This window comes from Drosophila virilis, chromosome 5 (assembly GCF_030788295.1).
Source record: "Drosophila virilis strain 15010-1051.87 chromosome 5, Dvir_AGI_RSII-ME, whole genome shotgun sequence".
Lineage (NCBI taxonomy): Eukaryota > Metazoa > Arthropoda > Insecta > Diptera > Drosophilidae > Drosophila > Drosophila virilis.
Window position 1 is genome coordinate 3,336,347 of NC_091547.1, and position 19,921 is coordinate 3,356,267.

At 38.4% G+C, this 19,921-nt stretch overlaps 1 protein-coding gene across 27 annotated transcripts in view; it reads left to right on the forward strand.

Annotated features, from left to right (window-relative positions):
* Trpm (transient receptor potential cation channel, subfamily M) overlaps positions 1-19,921 on the forward strand; it is a 60,040-nt gene that overhangs the window by 20,235 nt on the left and 19,884 nt on the right. For 5 of the 27 annotated variants that reach the window (XM_070210227.1, XM_070210229.1, XM_070210226.1 and 2 more), the window contains 9 exons: positions 1,822-1,942; positions 12,665-12,747; positions 15,208-15,370; positions 15,559-15,699; positions 15,822-15,894; positions 16,827-16,986; positions 17,174-17,310; positions 18,435-18,591; positions 19,141-19,288. In XM_070210227.1, the coding sequence (XP_070066328.1) occupies positions 1,862-1,942; positions 12,665-12,747; positions 15,208-15,370; positions 15,559-15,699; positions 15,822-15,894; positions 16,827-16,986; positions 17,174-17,310; positions 18,435-18,591; positions 19,141-19,288 (1,143 nt within the window). In that variant the 5' untranslated portion in view covers positions 1,822-1,861. Of the gene's footprint in view, positions 1-1,815; positions 1,943-2,523; positions 2,803-4,046; positions 4,272-9,077; positions 9,135-10,995; positions 11,404-12,664; positions 12,748-15,207; positions 15,371-15,558; positions 15,700-15,821; positions 15,895-16,826; positions 16,987-17,173; positions 17,311-18,434; positions 18,592-19,140; positions 19,289-19,921 lie in introns of those variants that run through there. The other 22 variants (XM_070210224.1, XM_015168463.3, XM_032436237.2 and 19 more) reach the window with 12 other exon arrangements.

Sequence of the window (19,921 nt, forward strand, 5' to 3'; positions counted from 1 at the left end):
GCGCAGCTCTGGCACTAAGCTCGGAATTTGCTTAACTTGTTTGGCCCGTAAAGCGTTAAGCACATTTGCTGACTGGGCTTTGGGGCTCTCTCACATCGCCGGGCACCCAATTGCTTATTAAAGTCAAATTAGAACTTTGAGCAATCATTAGAGTAGGAAAACTCCCCCTCCCAAAAAAAAAAAAAAGAAGAGAGGCAACAAAAAAAGGCAACGAACGAAAATTTAGTTACCCAAATAACGTCGCGTACGTGTCGGCACAATATTAAAATGTCTTTTGTTCCTGCATAATATTTAATGGGGCGTTATCTCAATTTCTGTGCGTAACTGACTGCACAAAAGTTAATCACATACGTCTCCCCCCCTCCCGGCTGTTCTGCGACATATTTAAGTATTGATTTTGGCCAGATACGTCTGTCAGCAGGAGTGCGTACTCGTACGCGCACTTGTTATCCTTGACTCGCATGGCCAGCCAGGATTATAATACGCACATAATCTCAAATGAAAGCAAATGTCTTGAATTCCGCAAATTAAGGCAGCAGCAGCAGCAGCAGCAACAACTATATGGCGAGAAAAGCTGGCATTTTTCTTTGACTTTTTCGCTTCTTTAAATATCCTATGCAAAAGCTAGCTGCGGTAGTCTTAATCCACAATTAAAGTGTTTAGAAATAAATATAAACATTTGGGAAAAATACATTAGACTGGGCTTGAATCTTTGATAAATGTATATAAATTATTAAGAAAACATTTAAAAATTTATTTCACAACCTTTCATATACATTTGTTCAAAGTTTAGTCTATTGTAATGTATTTTTATATTATGCAATGTTCTTGCTCCAGAAAACTTTATGTTGCATTCTGGACAAGTTCTGAGATAGCTCTGAAGTATTTTGAAAAACTCTAAAGACTATTCAATATATTTTATATTTTCTTATATTCATTAGGAGTCAATTTTTACTTTTAATAATTAGAAGAGTCTCAAAGTTATTTTGAATCTTTCCAATTTTCTACTTGTAGGGCATTTCGGAGTCAGTCAGTCAGTCATTTTGCGTGTTATTTTTCACAGAAGTTAAAGAAGTGGACATACTGATGAACTATTTTAAAAACTTCTTAAAATTAATTATTTAATTAATTTATTATTTTCTTACATTTGATACAAGTCAATTTTGATTTTGATATTCCTAAGAAAATCAAAGTTTGCTTAAATATTTGCATTTATTTATTTGTAGGGCATTTCGGCGTCCATCAGCTTTATTATTTCATTTGCTCGCTTGAATCGAGCTAAGCTGTTGAAATTCTTGGCATAACTTTTGCTTTTTTGCTGTTTCACAAATTTCAAAGGCAGTCGAGGCAACATTTGTCGCCAGCGCCTGTTCTTGGTCTTGTGCCGACCTTGTCGCGGACTTGTTCATGTTTCACTCACACACTCGTCTCTCGCTCTCTCGCTCGCACTGCCACACCTTCTCAAATAAAGCTGTACGTGGGCAACTGGCAACTGGCGACTGGCCATGTGTCGAGAGTCCATGGAACAAGGATCAACATGGGTCCTGGCAGCTTGTTCTCAATTTGTTGTTTTACATTTTGCAATACGTACTACATTTAACAGAGACATTTGCATTTTTAATGCTCATCATTTTGTCATTATATTTCTTGGCCCTAATTGACATCTCGAATAGATTTGGGCTGGCACATTGCGTATACGCCACGTGCGCCCAATGAGCTGTGCGAACTTCAAAAGCATTTCGTTTCGAACCCTTTTAAAGGTTTATTTGATAGTCACGCTTAAAGCCAAGTTTAAACTCACTTTTTATCTCTATTTTACAGCAACTAGCAACATTTTGGCCAGCGCTCAATAGCTCCACCAATGTTGGGCAAATTCACATCGAACCATGTCCAGGTCTATCATCAATACTCGCGCACAGTCTCCGTAAAAAAGCCCGTCAAGGTGAGTCCGGCATATCCGAAATTGTTTATATATATTTATGTATGAATTTAAGTCGTCTTGTTCTTGTTGTTGTTGCTTTTGCATGGGTATTTCATGGTTCAACCCGAGTTTTTGTCTGTGCCGTTGCCTAAGTAAACACAATTAGCATAACATGCAGAAGGCCGTGCCCCTCAAGGCTTCAAATCCCATTGAAAGGCAACATAAAATCATACATATATCATTTTCAGTGGGTTCCATTTTATGTTTAAAATATTCGTAATTGGGGCTTTTGGTTTGTTTGTTTGGTTTTTGTGCATTTGTGATTTGCAGCGCGCTTTAAACAATATCTTTTTCAGTGGGTTTTTAGAGTTGCTTAAAATAACGTTTAAAAAAAAACGGAATTATTCAACACTAGCAAACAGGGTTGCATTACCAAAATATTGGAGTTTCAAACCTTGCACTAATTGTTTCCCCCAGCACGTTATGTACGCCTGCATGCCAAATCAAATAATAAATAAATATACCTTAATAATTCATAAATATACATTTTTCTTTCTCGCCCACCACCCCCCCTTTACGACCTACCACATCAACCAATACAGGCTGTTTAGCCTGCATGTTGTGCTCATTAATTAAGTAGCGAATTGCCAGGATTACGCTCTTTTCTACGCTCAACTCTCTCAGCCTCTCAGCCGCATCAGCAACAACCTGTTCATCGGCCAGTAACTACGTGAGAGCACGCGGAGTGTGGAGTGACCGCTCCGAACGTTTCGCTCTCTTTAACTCACTTTATCTCTGTGTATGTGTGTGTCTCTGTGCGTCCATAGCGGACTATGTTGAAACCGAAACGTTTGGCGAAGCAGAAGCCCAAAGCGAAACCGGTAAGCGAAAACTTACATAACCTCACAAAACTCAGACCAAATTTAAATAAACAGCTCAACCAAATTCTTAAAAACACTACACGCCGTACTCTTCGCCCCTAATCTATTAAACGTTCTTTTCTAGTAGTAATCGCTTTCCCTCTCTCTCTCTCTTCTAACTATCTACCCTAAAATGATATGACGCATATTTTCAATTATTTTCCGCTTAATATTCTCCCGCTTTCTTTCTAAGATACTTTCTTCTCTGCTAATTGCCACATTGACTGACTGCCAAACTGCTTTGTTGTGAAAGCAAATATATATAAAAAAAAAAAAACAATTCAATAGATAAAAATTAAAGAAAAGGAAATGTTTAACGCTTTGTCTTCAATTATATATAACATTTCCTTTCTCTTAATTTCTATTATACTTTTAACATTTCGTATTTGCTCTCTTTCGATTTTCAATCTGTGGTTGCCCAACTTTTTGGCACTGGCCTTGAAAACTTTGTTAATGATAATAGTTAAACATTAAATGTTAAGTAGTTAACTATTTGCGCATTTTAAAAGTAGCTTAGAATTTATGTAGTTGGCTGCCTGCCTTGTCTAGCAAATTGTTTAGTAGCTTGCTTTTACAAATAAGTGGAATTAAGTACTCTTAAAATACTATTTATACATTATAATGTTAATATTTAAAGTACGCTAATTGTTAAGCCTAAAAGTATGCTTTTCATAAGTGGACTTTATCTCTTAAGCCTCTCTCTCAGCCGCTATCAGCTGCTGGCTTATCTTACTTGTGACGTCACTGCAGCATTTGAGTAATCAGATAAGCGAACTTGGAATTTCTACAAGTTGAGGCAGCTGCAGTAAATGCTCTTTATATACATAATCATTATTATAACAGTTGCTTTGGGCTTTATGATTGTGCATTAAAAGTTTTGCCCAGCGTCCCGCTCCCACCCCTCATAAGTTAGAACTTTTTAATTAAGTTTGTTCTTCGCCTCTCGATCGCAAAGAGCGGGCATAGAAGTAAAACAAAAGTACCGCATTCGCTCGCTTCGCTCTCCACTCTCACGCTTATCTGCACTCACTGAGTTATTATCTGTGTACTTGTTGCCGTTTTTGTTGTCATACGTTCGATTCCCAGACATTCGATTTGCTATGTGTGCGTCTGTTTTTGCGATTGTGTGCGTTTATTTGCGCTTTTAATTGACACAGTTTGAGCGCTTTGTAAAAAAAAAACGTTACTCAGTGCTCGACGCGACTTCGTAGGCGCAATGTGAGTGAAGTTCTGTGAAGCGCGTGAATGACTTGTTTTTGTTGCTTCTACCATTTAATTTATTGGTTTTGTTTTGTTATACAATTCGTGCGATTTGATGTCGGCGTGGAACATCTTACAGAGTACCGTAATTTTACTGCTGCTGCAGTGCACAACAATTTTGAGTAGAAACAAACAGCTGGAAAATGTACTTTGAGACCAATTGGGTGTTTGTAAGTAAAAACCGTATTAAAGAGAAACCAATAACAATATGGCAAATTATTTGCCTATTAATTGTGTTCTTGGAATGCAGTTAATTGGCTTAAGTCTTTAAGTTAAAGTAAGTTAGATGCAGCAATTACTATATTGTTGTAGTTTTTGTTTGTATTATTGCCGCGCTATTAGTGCGAGCGATGAGCGTGTGTTAATCAGCAGCTGTTTATTGCGCTCTGGCGCTCTCTCTCTCTCTCTCTCTCTATTTCTGTGTGTTGCGCTCCCTCTCTCTGTTTTGCGGTAAATCGTATTTACGCTCGAAGTGCGTTAAAAGCGCTAACATGACTTGCACTCAATGCAGCGCTGCTGCTGCTGCTGTCAGTCGTTGCGATCCATCAGTGGAAGCTGATGCACTTCATCCAGCTTCATGCCAGCTTCTCTTTCAATTTTCCACTTTAACGACTCTGAAAGCAGCCGACAGCAGCAGAAACAACAAGCTGCTGTTAGAGGGAGACAAGAAGTTGGCAAAAGTTGAGGTTTACCGTTATGCACGACCTGAGGCATTTGATGTGGATATTAAGTGGAGTTTACGTTAGTGCGTAAGTTTTATTGAGTTGCCTTGTTGCCTTGTTGCCAAGTTGCCTTCAATATAAACTATGCGCAACACCAGGATATTCAGAGCAGCCGCCGCCTGCTAAAACCACGCCTAACCCCCCGCCCCGCCCCCGTTGCTAGGCAACTGTCAAAATGACAAATTGGCTGCCGATTTGCATTTGTTGCCGTTGTTGTTGCTGTTGTTGCTACTTGAGCCGCATGTGGAAGCAAACAGGTGAGCTAAAGATTACGCGCACTCAAGAACTAGATTTATCTGGAGCAATCGTTAAGCTAATTGCACTTGGTGTACAAGTAGCTGAAAGTTCTTGCTCTCAACAAGCTCTTCACAAATTATAACATGCTGCGAAACGAGGCCACTTTGTAGATTAAACTGGAAACAATTATGTTTCCATGGACGGAAAGCGCAACTGCTAGCATCCTTTAATAGTTAGCCATATTTAAATTTCTCATGAGCCTTTATATTTGAATTTTTATCTAAATATCTACATATTGAGTTTGTTCAAATCAAAATTATCAGCCTTTGATCAACTGCTTGTAAGCAGTGCAAAAACTTGCGTAGCTGCCAGCTTTTTGTCAGCTATTCACAATTCTTAAAAATTCAAATTAAATAAAAACTAAGGAATTCTTTAAATTTAATTTAATGATACCTTTTTTATATTTTCCACAACATCGAAACGAAATTGCATAAATCATTGTAAATAAACACGAATTATTCGGGGCAAATACACACATTTTTTTTTTTTTTTTTAAATGGGAAATTGTACAGACTGCAATTTTGACATTCGCCAAAGAATTTCAAATATTTTGACAGTCGTATTAAACAATCAATTTGAGATTCCCCGATTATTGAATGTTTCAGTTTAAGTTTCTAGCTTGACCTACTTTCGATATCTTATCAGCTGCTTTTTGCTCAAAGTCTTAGCTGAATTGTCGATGTTCTGATGTCTTATTGCGCAGCAATCGTGCTGCAGTCGAGCAGCATTAATATGCATTGGCAGCCAGTGCACAGGATGGCCAATTTAATTGGCTGCACACGGTTATATAAGAGCAACCGCACACACATACACACACATGCACGCACACACACACACATGCACGCACACACAATCGGACTCGTGTGCATTTTCCAATGGCATATTGCACATTTTCCGTCCCATTGTTGTTGTCCATTTTTGGCACGTGGCAACAACTTGCTAATTGGTTTTAGCCAATTCGGTTAACGCTCTGCCGAGCTGCGGCCGGGCTCGAATTGACAGCAAACATAATTTATTTTAATGAGCACCACCGATGCCCGATGTCCGACGCCCGATTTGCACTATAGCCCAAATGAACCGTTAAGTCAGCGCATTTCACCCAAAATGAAAATTCATCAGGGCTTAATCGGAGCGTGAAAAATCAGTTTCTCTTCTCTTAATTTATTTAAAATGTGCAATTTGTTGTTGTTCTTTGTTTTGTGCCCACTCGAAAGTTTTTCTGCCACTTTGATGCCTCGGGCGGGCGCACATAAAAATGTCAAAGCTTTTAGTTTAATGGCCAACTTCTGGTGCGGGGTTCGCGCGGGAGGTTGTTATGGGGGGACGGGGTGAGACCCTAAAAGATATTGTACTTCATTTTAAAATGGCGCCCGCGCACCTAATGTGACCGTATTCTGTGTGTGGCCACATACTTTTGATAGCCGGCGGCAAGTATGTGCGAAATACCCTGCAACTGTTAGCAGTGTGGGGTGTTTTAGTTTGCTGTGTAACAACTGAGGATGCGGCCAGTCACAAGTTAGTCTATATTGAATAAAATACCCTGCAACTATTAGCGGTGTGGGGTATATTAGTTCTTCTGTTACCCGTATAACGACTGAGGCTGCTGTAAATAACAAATTATGTAGAGTATATACAAGTTGATTTGATAATTAGTATACAGTTGCAATTCGGGAAATAGTCCTTTATCAGATATTCGTTTTTTTAATAACATAGAAATATTTCTATTGACTACCAAGTCAAGCTACACCATTGCATATGCACATGCTTACAGGGCAAACAGCTTATAGCATATGCTTAGATCTAGTTTGTTCTCTCTGTAGATTTTTGCCCTGTGGGTACTTTGGCCATAAATTAAAATTGGCATTTTGTTCTCTTTGTAAAACGAGCTGGTAAATTAATAATTGTTATGTAACATATTACATATATGTATATATGTATATATATGTATATGTATATGCATATATATGTGTATTACGTAGTGTATGTGCTGAAGTCACACGCTCTTAAATTATTTGCAATTTGTAATTCAGTTAAATTTTGTAAATTCTGCCTTTTGTCCAGGTGTTATGAAATTGAATACATTTTGTTTTAGGCAAATTTTGTGATAAATGCATTTTGTTTCGCTGGAACTGTCTGAACAATCATGTGCACAGTGTAATATGTTACAAAACAATTATTTATATGTATTGCAGTTATATTCAATTCCTAATCATATTTGGCCTAAAATATTTGTTCAATTGTTTACAACTTGATTGAATTATAAATATTGCATTAGCTGCAATTTGTCTGCGGTTAATTTGTTTGCAATTTGTGCAGCACTTGCCACCAACTGTGGCAACTGTCAACGTATTTGCATCAGTTGGTTACCTTGCGGCTGCCCAAAATCTCTGACTAACTGGGTTTGTACGTGGCCGGCAATAGAGTTGGCAATTGAAATTCTACCGGAGAGCACTCAGCACTGGGACACTAGATGCCACTGTAACTGCAACTGCATGCGGCATGTGGCACTTAGAGAAAACCACAGTCGCATTGCAACTGTGGCAATCAAATGCAAACTATTTAACAGCGGGTGGGTTAGTTTATAGACGTGGCTGGGTTACGAAAGCGACACGCCCACTCAATTTAAACTTTTGGGCAGCGGCACATGTTGCATGTTTGCGTGGGTGTGGGAAAGTCGCTTGTGTGTGTGTATGTGTGTTTGTGTTGCGGTATTTGTTTTAGCAGCTTTTGTTGAATTTTGATACCCTGTAATCTATAAACAAGCGAGGGCTTTGCACTCGGTTCTAATAAAGGCTAAAAGCAGTTGGAAAACAGTTTGCATTTGTGTGTTGCAGTTGCTAATGATTGTGGCTGTGGGCGTGGCTTAGGTACTAGATGAAAACTTGCTAAATAAGACTGGGCTTGACATTGCGCACGTATTACAAATATATATATATATATATATGAGCGTGCAGGGTATCTTAACATTGGAATATCCCGTCCAAATTCAATTGCATACTTTTAGGCTAAACTGTTGGCTAACTTTATTTATTTTCACGTATTGCTAACAATTTGCTTGAAACGCTTTTAGCCAATTGAAAAACTCTTTAAATACTATCCAAATCGAAAAATAATTATTGTAAATTTTAACTCTAGAGTTGCGTTAATACATTTATATTAGCCTAAGTTTAAGAAACAAGTCGCAAATACAGCTCCTCCGGCAAAGTGGTCTGGTAGTAAGTCGGTCAACAAAATGCGTCCCCCACCTGCAAAAAAAAAAAAACCAAAAACACAAAAATAATAATAATAATTACAGAGCGATTTACGTAGTTGACAAATAAACAAATAAATTGTAATGTAATGCTCTCGACTAATTCAAGAACAATAATATTTCTCTTCTATTTACAAATTTGCTTTGCACTCGACACGAAAAAATAAAACACACACACACACACAAAACAACCGAACTTCTAAATACTCTATAACGAGAACTATGCTTAATTTATGAATTTATAATTTTTCTTAACCCCTTTCCGAACCCCGCACACGCAAATTGGTTGCAAACTAAATTTGTAATGAAATAACACAAACAATTGAAACTTCTTTATATTTACTTTTATATTAATTATCTTGTATAATTTTTTAATTGTTTTTTTTTTTTTCACATTTATGCCACAAAAAAAATCTCAAAAAAAAAAAAATGTGTGAAACTTCATTTTTCAATAATATGTTGCACCTTTGTGTGTGTATGTGTGCGTGCAACACGAAATACGTCAAATGCAACATGACAAAAAAAAACACACACACACACACAACTTGTCAATCACGCATCAATCAAAATAATCACGTATTCGAATCTACAACAACTAAACACGCGCAAATCTTGTTGTACTTAACATTTCGAAAAATCAAACAATGTTTTGTCTCATAAAATATTAAAAACAACAAAAAAAAAAAAAAAACACACACACATTAAAGATACCATGGGGACTGAAAAAAATCTGTTGGGGTCTGATAAATATAACTGTGCCCAGGGTAAGCTATATATCCACATATCAATATCAATATCAATATCAAGTTAAACATTCTGATTTGTCAGTCTGTGCAATTGTCTAATTGTTTTATGTTGTTCGTTACAATTGTTGTGGTTGTTCAATATTGTTAATATTCTATTGTTATTATTTATTTGCTTAACTCGAATTTGTTGCGTATCAATCACAACTTTGTCTTTTCCGTTTCTGTTCAGTTCTTTTTTTTTGTAAATATTTAATTATATCTGTATAAGGTTGATGTTGAGTAATGGCTTAAGCACTTTTTTATTTTATTTTACGATTCTTTCAATTTCGGAATGAAGGATTTTCTATATTTTCGTTTAACAATTTGCATATCCTTTCAATATATTTAACTATTTTATGCTAAGCAGTTATTTAGTTTAATAAGCAACTCCCATTTAATTATTCTTATAATTACTTTTAGAATTAAACTAAATATCTGTTAAGACTAATGGCAATATTTTGAATAATTTGATGGAGATAGGGATGCGTGATAATATATTGCAGCAATTATATTGTCAAGTCATAATTTGAATGCATATTTATTTATCGAATGTAATTACAGAATAGTTCTGTTTGTTTATTTGAAAACTGAATAATATCTCATTGCCAATCGTGGCCAGTGCATTTAATTATGGCCATTAAATGTTCAAACTTAATTAGGCCACATTCGGTAGCAATAAAATAACAACATGCACACATATTTCTCTAATTAAATGCTCGGTGCTTTGATGGCGGCCTTTCTGGTTGGGCTTTGTCTTATCAATTTGGCCTAAACTTGTTCAAGTGACAAGACAAGCAAATAATTGAATATTAATTAAATGCATTTGGCGCAGACACGTTAATTATATGCAGCTCAGTTGGGCAAAGTGTTGTGTGCCTGTTTCAAATTGAAGCAAACACAAAATTTAAATGTGAACCTGCGCTTCGTAATGGCATTAACTGGATCCAACCTGGCCAGCACACACACACACACACACACACGCACAAGCCAAATTGATTTGTTGCACTCGAGTGCGTTGCAGCTACACGACGCCAAAATGCCAGAGAGCTAGAGCGTGAAGGGCTAGAGATGAGCGCGTATCGTGACACGACTCAATCAACGTGTTTGTGCTAAACAAATAAATTTTTTTCACGCATCTAATGAGAAATGCAAACACGACTTAACGCAAACATTTCTCTATCAATTTAGACATTTAGCTAGTACAGTGACATTTTTCAAAAGGAAATAATAATAATTGAGTAATAATAATAATAAAATAAAATGTATCTAATATAAAATAGCAAATCTATCTGTGTTTAAATGAGACTGGAATTTTGAATTGATTTGCCTTGTTTTATTTAATTTATATTTTTTAGTAAGAAGCATAAATAATAATATTAAATTTATTGATTTAATTTAACGATGCTGGAATTTTAAATTGATTTTTCAGTAGTTTTATTTAGTTTATATTTTTAAGACCCTCTCTAGATCTTCTGGAGCCTGGAGCCTTTAACTAGTTATAAATTTTTGCACTTATTGCTCGACTATTTTTAGCCGTGTAACGAGCGAGCCTTATCTAATTTGAGCGCTTGTTAATGCCTTTACCGTACAAAAACAAAAAAAAAAAAACCCGCAGAGTGCATACTCTCTCTCTACCCCTCTTTCTGTCTCTTTCTCTATCTGTCTCTCTCCCTCGCCGCGCAAATAGTACATTGTAAATAACTGGAGCTTTATCAAGAGATGACGCCTCTCATCTGCCTGTCCCGTTAGTTCAGCATCGAGCAGCATCAGCTGCGTTTCAGTTGAGATTCGCGCGGCACGCTGCAAACACATACAAAGAAAAAAAAAAAACAAAAACAAAAAGAAGAACTACAAAAATGCAATGGCACATAATTAACGCGCATTAGTGAAAAGCGAATGCGAGAAAAACCGAAAAAAAAAAATAATAATAATAAGCTGAAAAAGCGCAAAAATGGTTATCGATTCGCCGCACGCGACGCACAAATATTTGCGCCGCATTTCGCGAGATTTCTCCACAGTGCGACGCTTTAGCAATACGCCAGCCGTTACCCTAACCGTACCCAGCCCCGCCTCCGCCACTGCCGTCCCACTCGATCTGCCCGAGGATTTGCCCAGCACGCCGCGTGGCATACGCAAGCGGCAGCGTTTGCGGAAGCGCTCCTCCGTCTCATCGACACTATCGAAAGTTTTGATACTCAATGTGCGGGATTTGCTCAAAGCGCAGGCAAATAGCGAGTCTACAGTCGAGGTACTTCAAATAGAACCGGCCAGTCAACTGGCAATAGTCAATAGTCGCCACTCCAGCCACTAATCACAGTCCGACTTCAGCTCTTAGCCAGCTTTGGCAGTCCTAAACTGTTTATTTATATACCCTGTAGCCATTGAAAATGGTTTAAATCCTTGACAAGGTATATACATTCTTGATCAAGTGTGAATCATTCGAATACTCTAAACAAATATTTCTCAAAATCGAATACTAGCTGCAACTGCAGGTATACAGAGTATACATGAGTAGCTCATAAGATTGTATTTGTTAGAGGGTATTTCCTAGTCGGCCAACCGCCACTATATTTTCTTTCATGTGTTTTTTTTGCCAACTGTTGCATTTGTTACAAGTTTGAGAGGCTTGTGATTCCAGTTGGAGCCTGCGAATAGTTTTTTCTATTTACCCGCCAGTTTTTCCACTTGAGTTTTTCCATTTTCTTTTTTCTATTCACTTTTTTATTTTGTTCTTTGCAACTATTTTGAATGGGCTCTTAACTGCAGTTTGCGTAGTCTTGATTTGATATGCCAATCGTATTTTATTATCTGTATATAAATAGTTGTTTGTCTCCTTTGAGCAATATTTAATAGCTGTATTTACCTGATAAAAGTATGTTATAATAAAAATATTAATATTATTATATTTATATATAGTTTATAATATGACAAAGTATTTAACATTTTATGTACATTTTGAAATTACTTTTTTCCAATACACAAAATTAAGCAACTTCCAGAAATGTCAGCTACTTATTTCCTGTAAATGTATATTTTTCTATAAACTATTGCAATTTTTGTTAAGTAGCTTTTTTTTTTAATAATCTTATTTCGTTATCGATTAATTTGATGTATATTATTTCCTAATTGTAAATAATTATAATTTACATATGGTGTAGCCATTTTCTATAGACTCTTTCACTGAGCACTTGGCCCCAATCTATTTGCATATATATAAATACATATATTTACCCTCCAAAATTGGGGAACTACATTTGAATGTAATTCTCAAGTCTCTACTAGTTTTTTGTAATAAGATCTGTAAAGCTTATGGAAACATACTCTCTTTTTTTGAGTTTCAATTCTAGATTGTTCAGGCAAAAACAAAAAAGATAATAATAATAATAATATTTTTAATATGTTTAATGTGCCATAAAAAGAAAATGTTGTTTTGTTAACTGAACTAATACGATTATTGGTCTTTTGTTAATTTTTCTTTTCCTTCTATTCGATTTAATGCGAACTTGTAGCATCAGCCGCGCAGTTGGATCGAGACAAATTTTCAGAAACGCGAGTGCATCAAATTCATACCATGCCCAAAGGACGATACAAAGTAAGTGTCAAATGAAAACTTGGAAAATCTGATTGCAATTCATTTAGTAATTAAGCCAACGGAGTGCAAAAAACTACCCCCTCCCCCCCTGCTCTAAGCATCCATTTTGGCTTGAAACTTTTGACCCAGTTTTGCGTATCAAACAGCCCGTTTGATGCACCGAGGCGCAATGTATTTGTCCCACTTGCCCTGGGCTAGGGCAAGGCGGAGGGTTTGTGTATTTAGTTTCATTTTTGGCGTTGGAATTTTATTGTTTATTATTATAGCTGGCAGTTAACTGCCCGCCCCAGCCCTCTTCCAGGGCAACGCTGCCCCCAAGATGCGCTCCCTAACCAATTGAGATAAATGGGTTATATAAACTTGCCTGTCTGCCTGTCGCTGCTGCTGCTGCTGCTGCTGTTGCTGTTGCTGTTGCTTCCTCTTCTTCTTCGGCTGGCTTATTTGGGTGAAAGTTTTTGTCAGTTACGTACAGTGTGTACAGTTTATGATGGCTTTATGGCTTCGCCCGACTGACGTTCTTTATCAGACTTTAGCTGACTGCTCAAATATTTGGCAGCGCTTTTAACCCACAATCATCAGCTTTTTGCCTGGCAGCTGTTTTTGTGCCCACAGCACCCCGTCCCCCTCAGCTGGCTCTCCCACCCTGTTGCAGGCATTTAATTGTTGGCGCTGACAATTGTTGGCTAACGTACCCCCACAATCCAATGCCTGACGCAGATGCCCACTTACCTCTCCTTGTACTGGCAAAATAAATTACGCTATTTACACATGCTTCTACAATGCAATGTGTGTGTGTGTGCTAAACATTATTCATGGCTTAGCGTGCCTCAAATGGCTCGATTGGTAGGCTGGCAACACGTGTTGCATGTGCCACACACAAATGTGCAGATTTATTTGCGCCAAGCGGGGTAACAGAAGAAGGTGTAGGCCACATCCTAAAGCAATAAAATATATAGACATATATGGACTTAACAGAATATAAAGAGTATATACAGTATATAGAGTATATCAAGTATATGAAATATCGAGGGTATTAAATGGGTTAATGCTTATAAAAACATATTTATAGAATCAAGGAAAGAGTTTTATAATTGGGCCAGGTTTTGAGCTAAAAAAAAACAGATCGAATGTGTCCCTTAGTATATTGAGGCATAAAACAAGTGCCTATAAGAAATATTTAACCATATTTACATAACACATGCCCCACTTTACACATTTCTTCAGGTATTCTGCAGGCATGTGTATTCTATGAGCTGCAATTGATTTATTCATTAGGCAATTGTTGCTGAGTGATGCATATGCTTGGTTTCTATTAGTTTGTTGTAATTGAAATTTATTATTTAACTGGGCCAAAACTTCTGAGAAACTGCCAAGAGCAGTCAGGGAGAGGGAGAGGGACAGAAAGACAGAGACATAAGCTAACAGACAGTCAGACGAGTTGGCAACTTGTCTTTGCCAAAGCTATTGTTATAGCCAAACACACACTCACACACACACACACACACACACATAAGCGCGCAGCCAGACAGGCAGACAGACAAATGTGACAGCTTTGGGTATGAGTAAATAACAACAACAACAATAACAAGAACAAGGACAACAACAGCTGAGAGAGCGGCAACAGCAACAGCAACAGGAACAAGGCCACCCACAAAAGAGCCGCACATGCATAAATAACGGTTTATTTTACACGTGAGGCTTGCCATAACGTGCGTGGGTAGCATCACGCGTTCACGTTGTGAGTGTGTCGCTGCGTGTTCTACCTTGTGTCATTTATATAACGCATATATTGACAATGAATCAACATGTTCAAAAAGAAACATGAAGGCAGGACTATCTTTGGCACGCCGAAGATTTAATACCCTTGCAGAGCGAACTCCTTTATAATATCCATAATGCTATGCCCGTATCTAAGAAGCACTGGGATAATGGTCAATGCCGAGTTGAGTTAAGATGTCCTGAAAAGCAAAAAGCTATTCATACAAGAACCCACTTCTCGACCGTTCGTTTCTATGTCAGCTATATGATATAGTGGTCCGATGTTGATAGAATTTTGCATATATACGAGAAGTATAGTATAACTTATAAATGTCGAATTTGGTCAAGATGTTTTCAGAAACAAAAAAATTTTCATACAAGAACCCACTTCTCGACCGTCGTTTCTATGTCAGCTATAGGATATAGCGGTCCGATCTAGCCAGTTCTTGAGTATACACTGCATGCAACAGAAAGAGGGATTTCTGCAAAGTATATATACTTTATGGGATCGGTGATGTCTTCCTCTATGTGTTAAACATTTGATGACCAAATTATAATAGCCTCTGAAAGGGTATAACAAGGAACGTCTGCACATGACTAATTTGCTGGCGACATGGCGTATACTCAACATGGCATTAACAGTATATTAACAACTCTTTTTTATCTGCTTTTTTTTTCTCTTCCGCGAAAACCCTTTGATAGATGCTGCTGCGGCCAGGCACAGATTACACATCAGACGATAGCCGGCATCGAGAGCGGCTCGCCGGGCGATCTGTGGCTGCCCACAAAGCACACACGGCCCCAGCCCACCGATGCGTATGGCACCATTGAATTTCAAGGCGGGGCGCATCCCACCAAGGCGCAGGTGAGTTCATCGGGCCTATAAACGGAATATATTTAGCTATTAAGTGCTCTGTTGAGGCACGTGGCACATGGCATATGCCTCGAGTCTCTCGAGGCGCTGGCATCGACTTCGCTTGACTTTGGCCAATAACTTTACAACTAACACGCACACACACGCACACCCACCTTTGGTGTATATATTCCCTGCAGTATGTGCGCTTGTCATTCGATACGCGACCGGAGCTGTTGGTGCAGCTATTCACCAAGGAATGGAATCTGGAATTGCCAAAACTTTTGATCACCGTGCAGGGCGGCAAAGCCAACTTTGATTTGCAGGCAAAACTAAAAAAGGTAAGCTAAAAACTTTTCCATTCATCCACCTGCCAAGTGTTCTCTTTCACACGCTAATTGAATGGCGTCGACTTTGACCTGAACCTGGCCCCAAATTCTGATTTCCTTTCGCTCGCTCGCAGGAGATACGCAAAGGACTGCTGAAGGCGGCCAAAACAACGGGCGCCTGGATATTCACCGGCGGCACCAACACGGGTGAGTTCTTCATTTCAATTTTTACGACCAGACACTGCGACAATTTTTTATGGCCCCACTATTAAAGAGAAGTTGAATAAAAGTTAAATAAGTTCAGTCAAACGCAGCCTCTGAGCCACGACTTCAACTTGGGCAGTCACTTGAAAATTAAATAAATAAAATCCCAAGCGGAAATCGCGCAGCCAACTGATTGCACACACTTTCTCCCACAACTGAGCGACACCAACTACCCTAACAAAAACCGGGAACTAAGCAGTTGCCAAGGCACTTGCCAACATGACGCAACTGTATTGGATATCAAATTATTTCAAAGATATCTATTTCAGTGCGATAATAGGTTTTGCCAGCCCCAGCTCACAGCTCTAAATATCGAATTATCAAGCTGGTAATTAAAAATGTGTCCAATGTGTTGCATAATAAAAAGAAGCGCAGCATATATCCCAACCTATACTTCTTGATATAGATGGCTTTTGCTTATTGTTTAAAGTTGAGCGTCGAGTTATATAGAAAGAGACAGATATTCACATTTGGCTACTGCTAAGACTTACAAAGAGCAGAACTCTTGTTAGGGCATATTAGATTCGTTGTGCCGCACACAAACTTGTGCTCAATATTGTCCTTTTTGTCGGTTTTCTTTTGTGCTGGAGCTGTTATTAAATTTTAGACACGCTGCTTCGGTGCCACCCCCAACCCTACAGCTATCATACTCGCACTTACATACATCTAGAAGTGTATATATATTTATATAGGAAAAATAAAACTAAAGCCAAAGTCAAAGTCAAGGTACTTGAGTTACAAAAACACAAAAAATGTATGGACAAAAAAGTAACACAAAAACTTATTTATTTTGGACATTGTTGTGGTTGCTTCTGTCACCAACTCTCCTCTTGTTGTTGTTGTTGTTGTTATTTTTGGCATTGTCTTTTTTTCAGGCGTCACGAAGCAAGTGGGCGACGCCTTGCTCCTGGAGGGACAACAGCGCACCGGACGCGTGGTCAGCATCGGCATCGCTCCGTGGGGCATTGTGGAGCGCAATCATGAGCTGTTGGGCCACAATCGTGAGGTGCCCTGCCACAGTATTAGCTCACCGAGGTGGGTATAGAGCACAACTTAATGCATATTTGATAAGGCCACAAGTCCCATTAAAGGTCCTGTTGTGGCACCTGTTGCAGCTGCTTTTACAGGTGTTGCATGCTCCTTTAAATATTGATGACCGCCATCTGCCATCTGCTTTTGTTGCCAATAATAAAGCATGTATTTGTCTTTTTAACGTTTCCAGATCGAAATTGGCCGTCCTGAACAATCGGCATGCGTATTTCCTGCTCGTCGACAATGGCACTCAGGCCAAATACGGCGCTGAATTGATATTGCGCCGCAAACTGGAGAAATTTATTTCGAATTTAAAGCTGCATCCATGTAAGTTCTACGAGTCAAGTCGAAAAAAAAGCAATCAGTTAAGTTGGCTTCCAGTTCTGGCAACAAGAGCACAGAATTGTGGCTTTGAAGCTCACACAGATTCCATAGAAAGCTGAGCATTGTGCACAGCTCAGTTTACATTCATTGCCATTGTTTGTGAACAGAAATTGCATCCAGCCAGCGCCTTTAATCTGATTTGGGTTTGCAATGACAATAGTTGAAAGTGGTACGAAAGGCACAGGATTTATCCTGTCGAACATGTAAAGCTGGCTAAATGCTGACTAAGCCTGAAAGCTTAAATGTGCTTTGAACGTTTTTCGAGTTTATTATAAGTGGCAAGATTACGAACATAATAGCTGCAAACTGCGATCAGTTAGAAACTTTAATGTGCTTTTCAACTTTCTTTTTCATGAAAGGACAAAAGCTTACGCTACAATAAAGTTTTGAATAAGTGGAAGAGGGAGAGGAAGAGAGAATTAGAGCAGAATAGGTTATAAAAATAAACAATTTTTGCTTGAAGCTTAAAGCTTTAATGTGCTTTTAATGTTGCTCCCGCAGTGACAAAAAAAAATCGTAATAAATTTGATTTTAATGATTTAATTTGACAGAAAAGTAGCGAACTGTAGACTAGAAACTTTAATATGCTTTTCGAGCTTGCGCAAATGTGAGAAAGAGTTTTAAAAATTATGCAAAAGTTCTGCATGAAGCTTAAAGCTTAAATGTTCTTTTTAAATTATTTTTTTATGAAACGGAACCAATTTGTTGATTTCATATTTCATAACTTTCAGCTGGTGTCATTAGGCCTTCAAAGCCTTAAAGTTGAATTTGTATTTGCGTTCAACTGTGCAAGGCATAAGTATAAAAATACGGGTGCGTTCTTGTGGCCTTTTGTCGACTATTATCATAATGATGTTTTATTTATATTATGTCAGTTATAACTCTTGTGATTGAAGGCGGCAGTTGTAATGCATAAATCAACCTTAGGTCAGGCGAGGTCTGGTCGGGTCAGCTGAGCTCAGGTGTGCTTAGCCCGCTGCGAATTATAACATTGAGTTGCACCTTTTGTTTTATCTTTAGCATAATTTATTTAAGCGTCGCTCTGTTATTTGCTCCTCCCGTTTCAGTCACACATTCCAGTACGCCCGTCGTCTGTCTGGTGATTGAGGGCGGCACAAACACAATACGTGCTGTCCTGGAATACGTGACGGACTCGCCGCCCGTTCCGGTTGTTGTTTGCGATGGTTCCGGGCGTGCCGCCGATCTGCTGGCCTTTGTGCACAAGTAAGTTTTTGGGCCTGCCATCCGACTGATTGTCGAGACGCAATTAATAAGCCAGCCGCACTTGCTGTAAATTTAATCAGGCTCCCGCTCCCGTGCCCCTTTCCACTTTCCACTTCCCTGCCCATTTCTGCCTCTCGGGTCCTTACTTATTTTATTTGCGGTGCTGCTGTCGTTCGCTGATATTGTTATTAGTGGCTGTTGCTGGCTTCAAGTTCATTAAGTACACGACATTTAGCAAATTGCATATTTAAATTCGGAGCCGAGTCGAAGACAAAATGTAGGCCACAATATAACGTATACGCCGCGTAGCCCACTTTCTATTTGTTTTGACAAACTTTTTGTGTGCGGCGGACTTCTTTAGTTGACTGTTGTTATTTACCTACCAATTTGTTGTCTCCCTTTGCACTGCTCCATTTAATTTAATGTGTTTAATTAGACGCCGCAATTGCGGTGGTGACAGCAGCAACAGTCGCAGCCACAAGTCTTCTGCCCTTTAATTCAATATGTAACTTTGTCTTTAACCTTTTTTTTTTTGTGCATATGGTGTAGGTATGCGTCCGATGGCGAGGAGCAACCTGTGCTGGAGTCCATGCGTGAGTATCTCATTGGCACCATACAAAAAACCTTTGAAGTTGGCGTGGATCAGGCCGAGAAACTTTACCAGGAGTTGCTTCAGTGCACGCGCAACAAGAATTTGGTAAGTTGCGGGGATTGGCTGGCGTGGGCGTTGGTCAACTCTTAATAAATGTTATGCATTTGTATACCCTGTAAAAATTGGCACATGATAAAAAGCCATATTTCAACAGATGAGATATGGAAAAGGTTTCTGCGTATCTTAAGTCTGCGACCTTGCATGATAGTTAATGTAATTAAGTATACGAATAGCTATTTATGAAAATGTATATATCAAAATACATTTATGGTTACGAACAAGCCTTCTTCTGCCTGTTACATTATTGTAAGCAAAACCTTAATACCCTTCTTGCCACTTTCAATAGGTTCAGGGTATAAAAAGCTGGAATACTTGGTACACATATTTAACTATTTGCATATTTATATGCATACATTTATATATATATATGTATGCTTTTACGTGTGTCTCTCTTCTTCTACCTTCTACCTGGCAATGTACAGGTGTATTTGGCAAATGCCTTGGCAACGCAAGATTTCTGTTCAGCTTATGGCAATATTGTATTAAATTGTTTGGTCTGACATAAACAAGAGAAATGAAATATTGACATAACTATTTTTCGTAGATATTTAAATGTCTCCATTTGTATTGAATCAAAAGCTGGCCCCGAGCAGGCTAAATGACTGTGCATTTAAATGT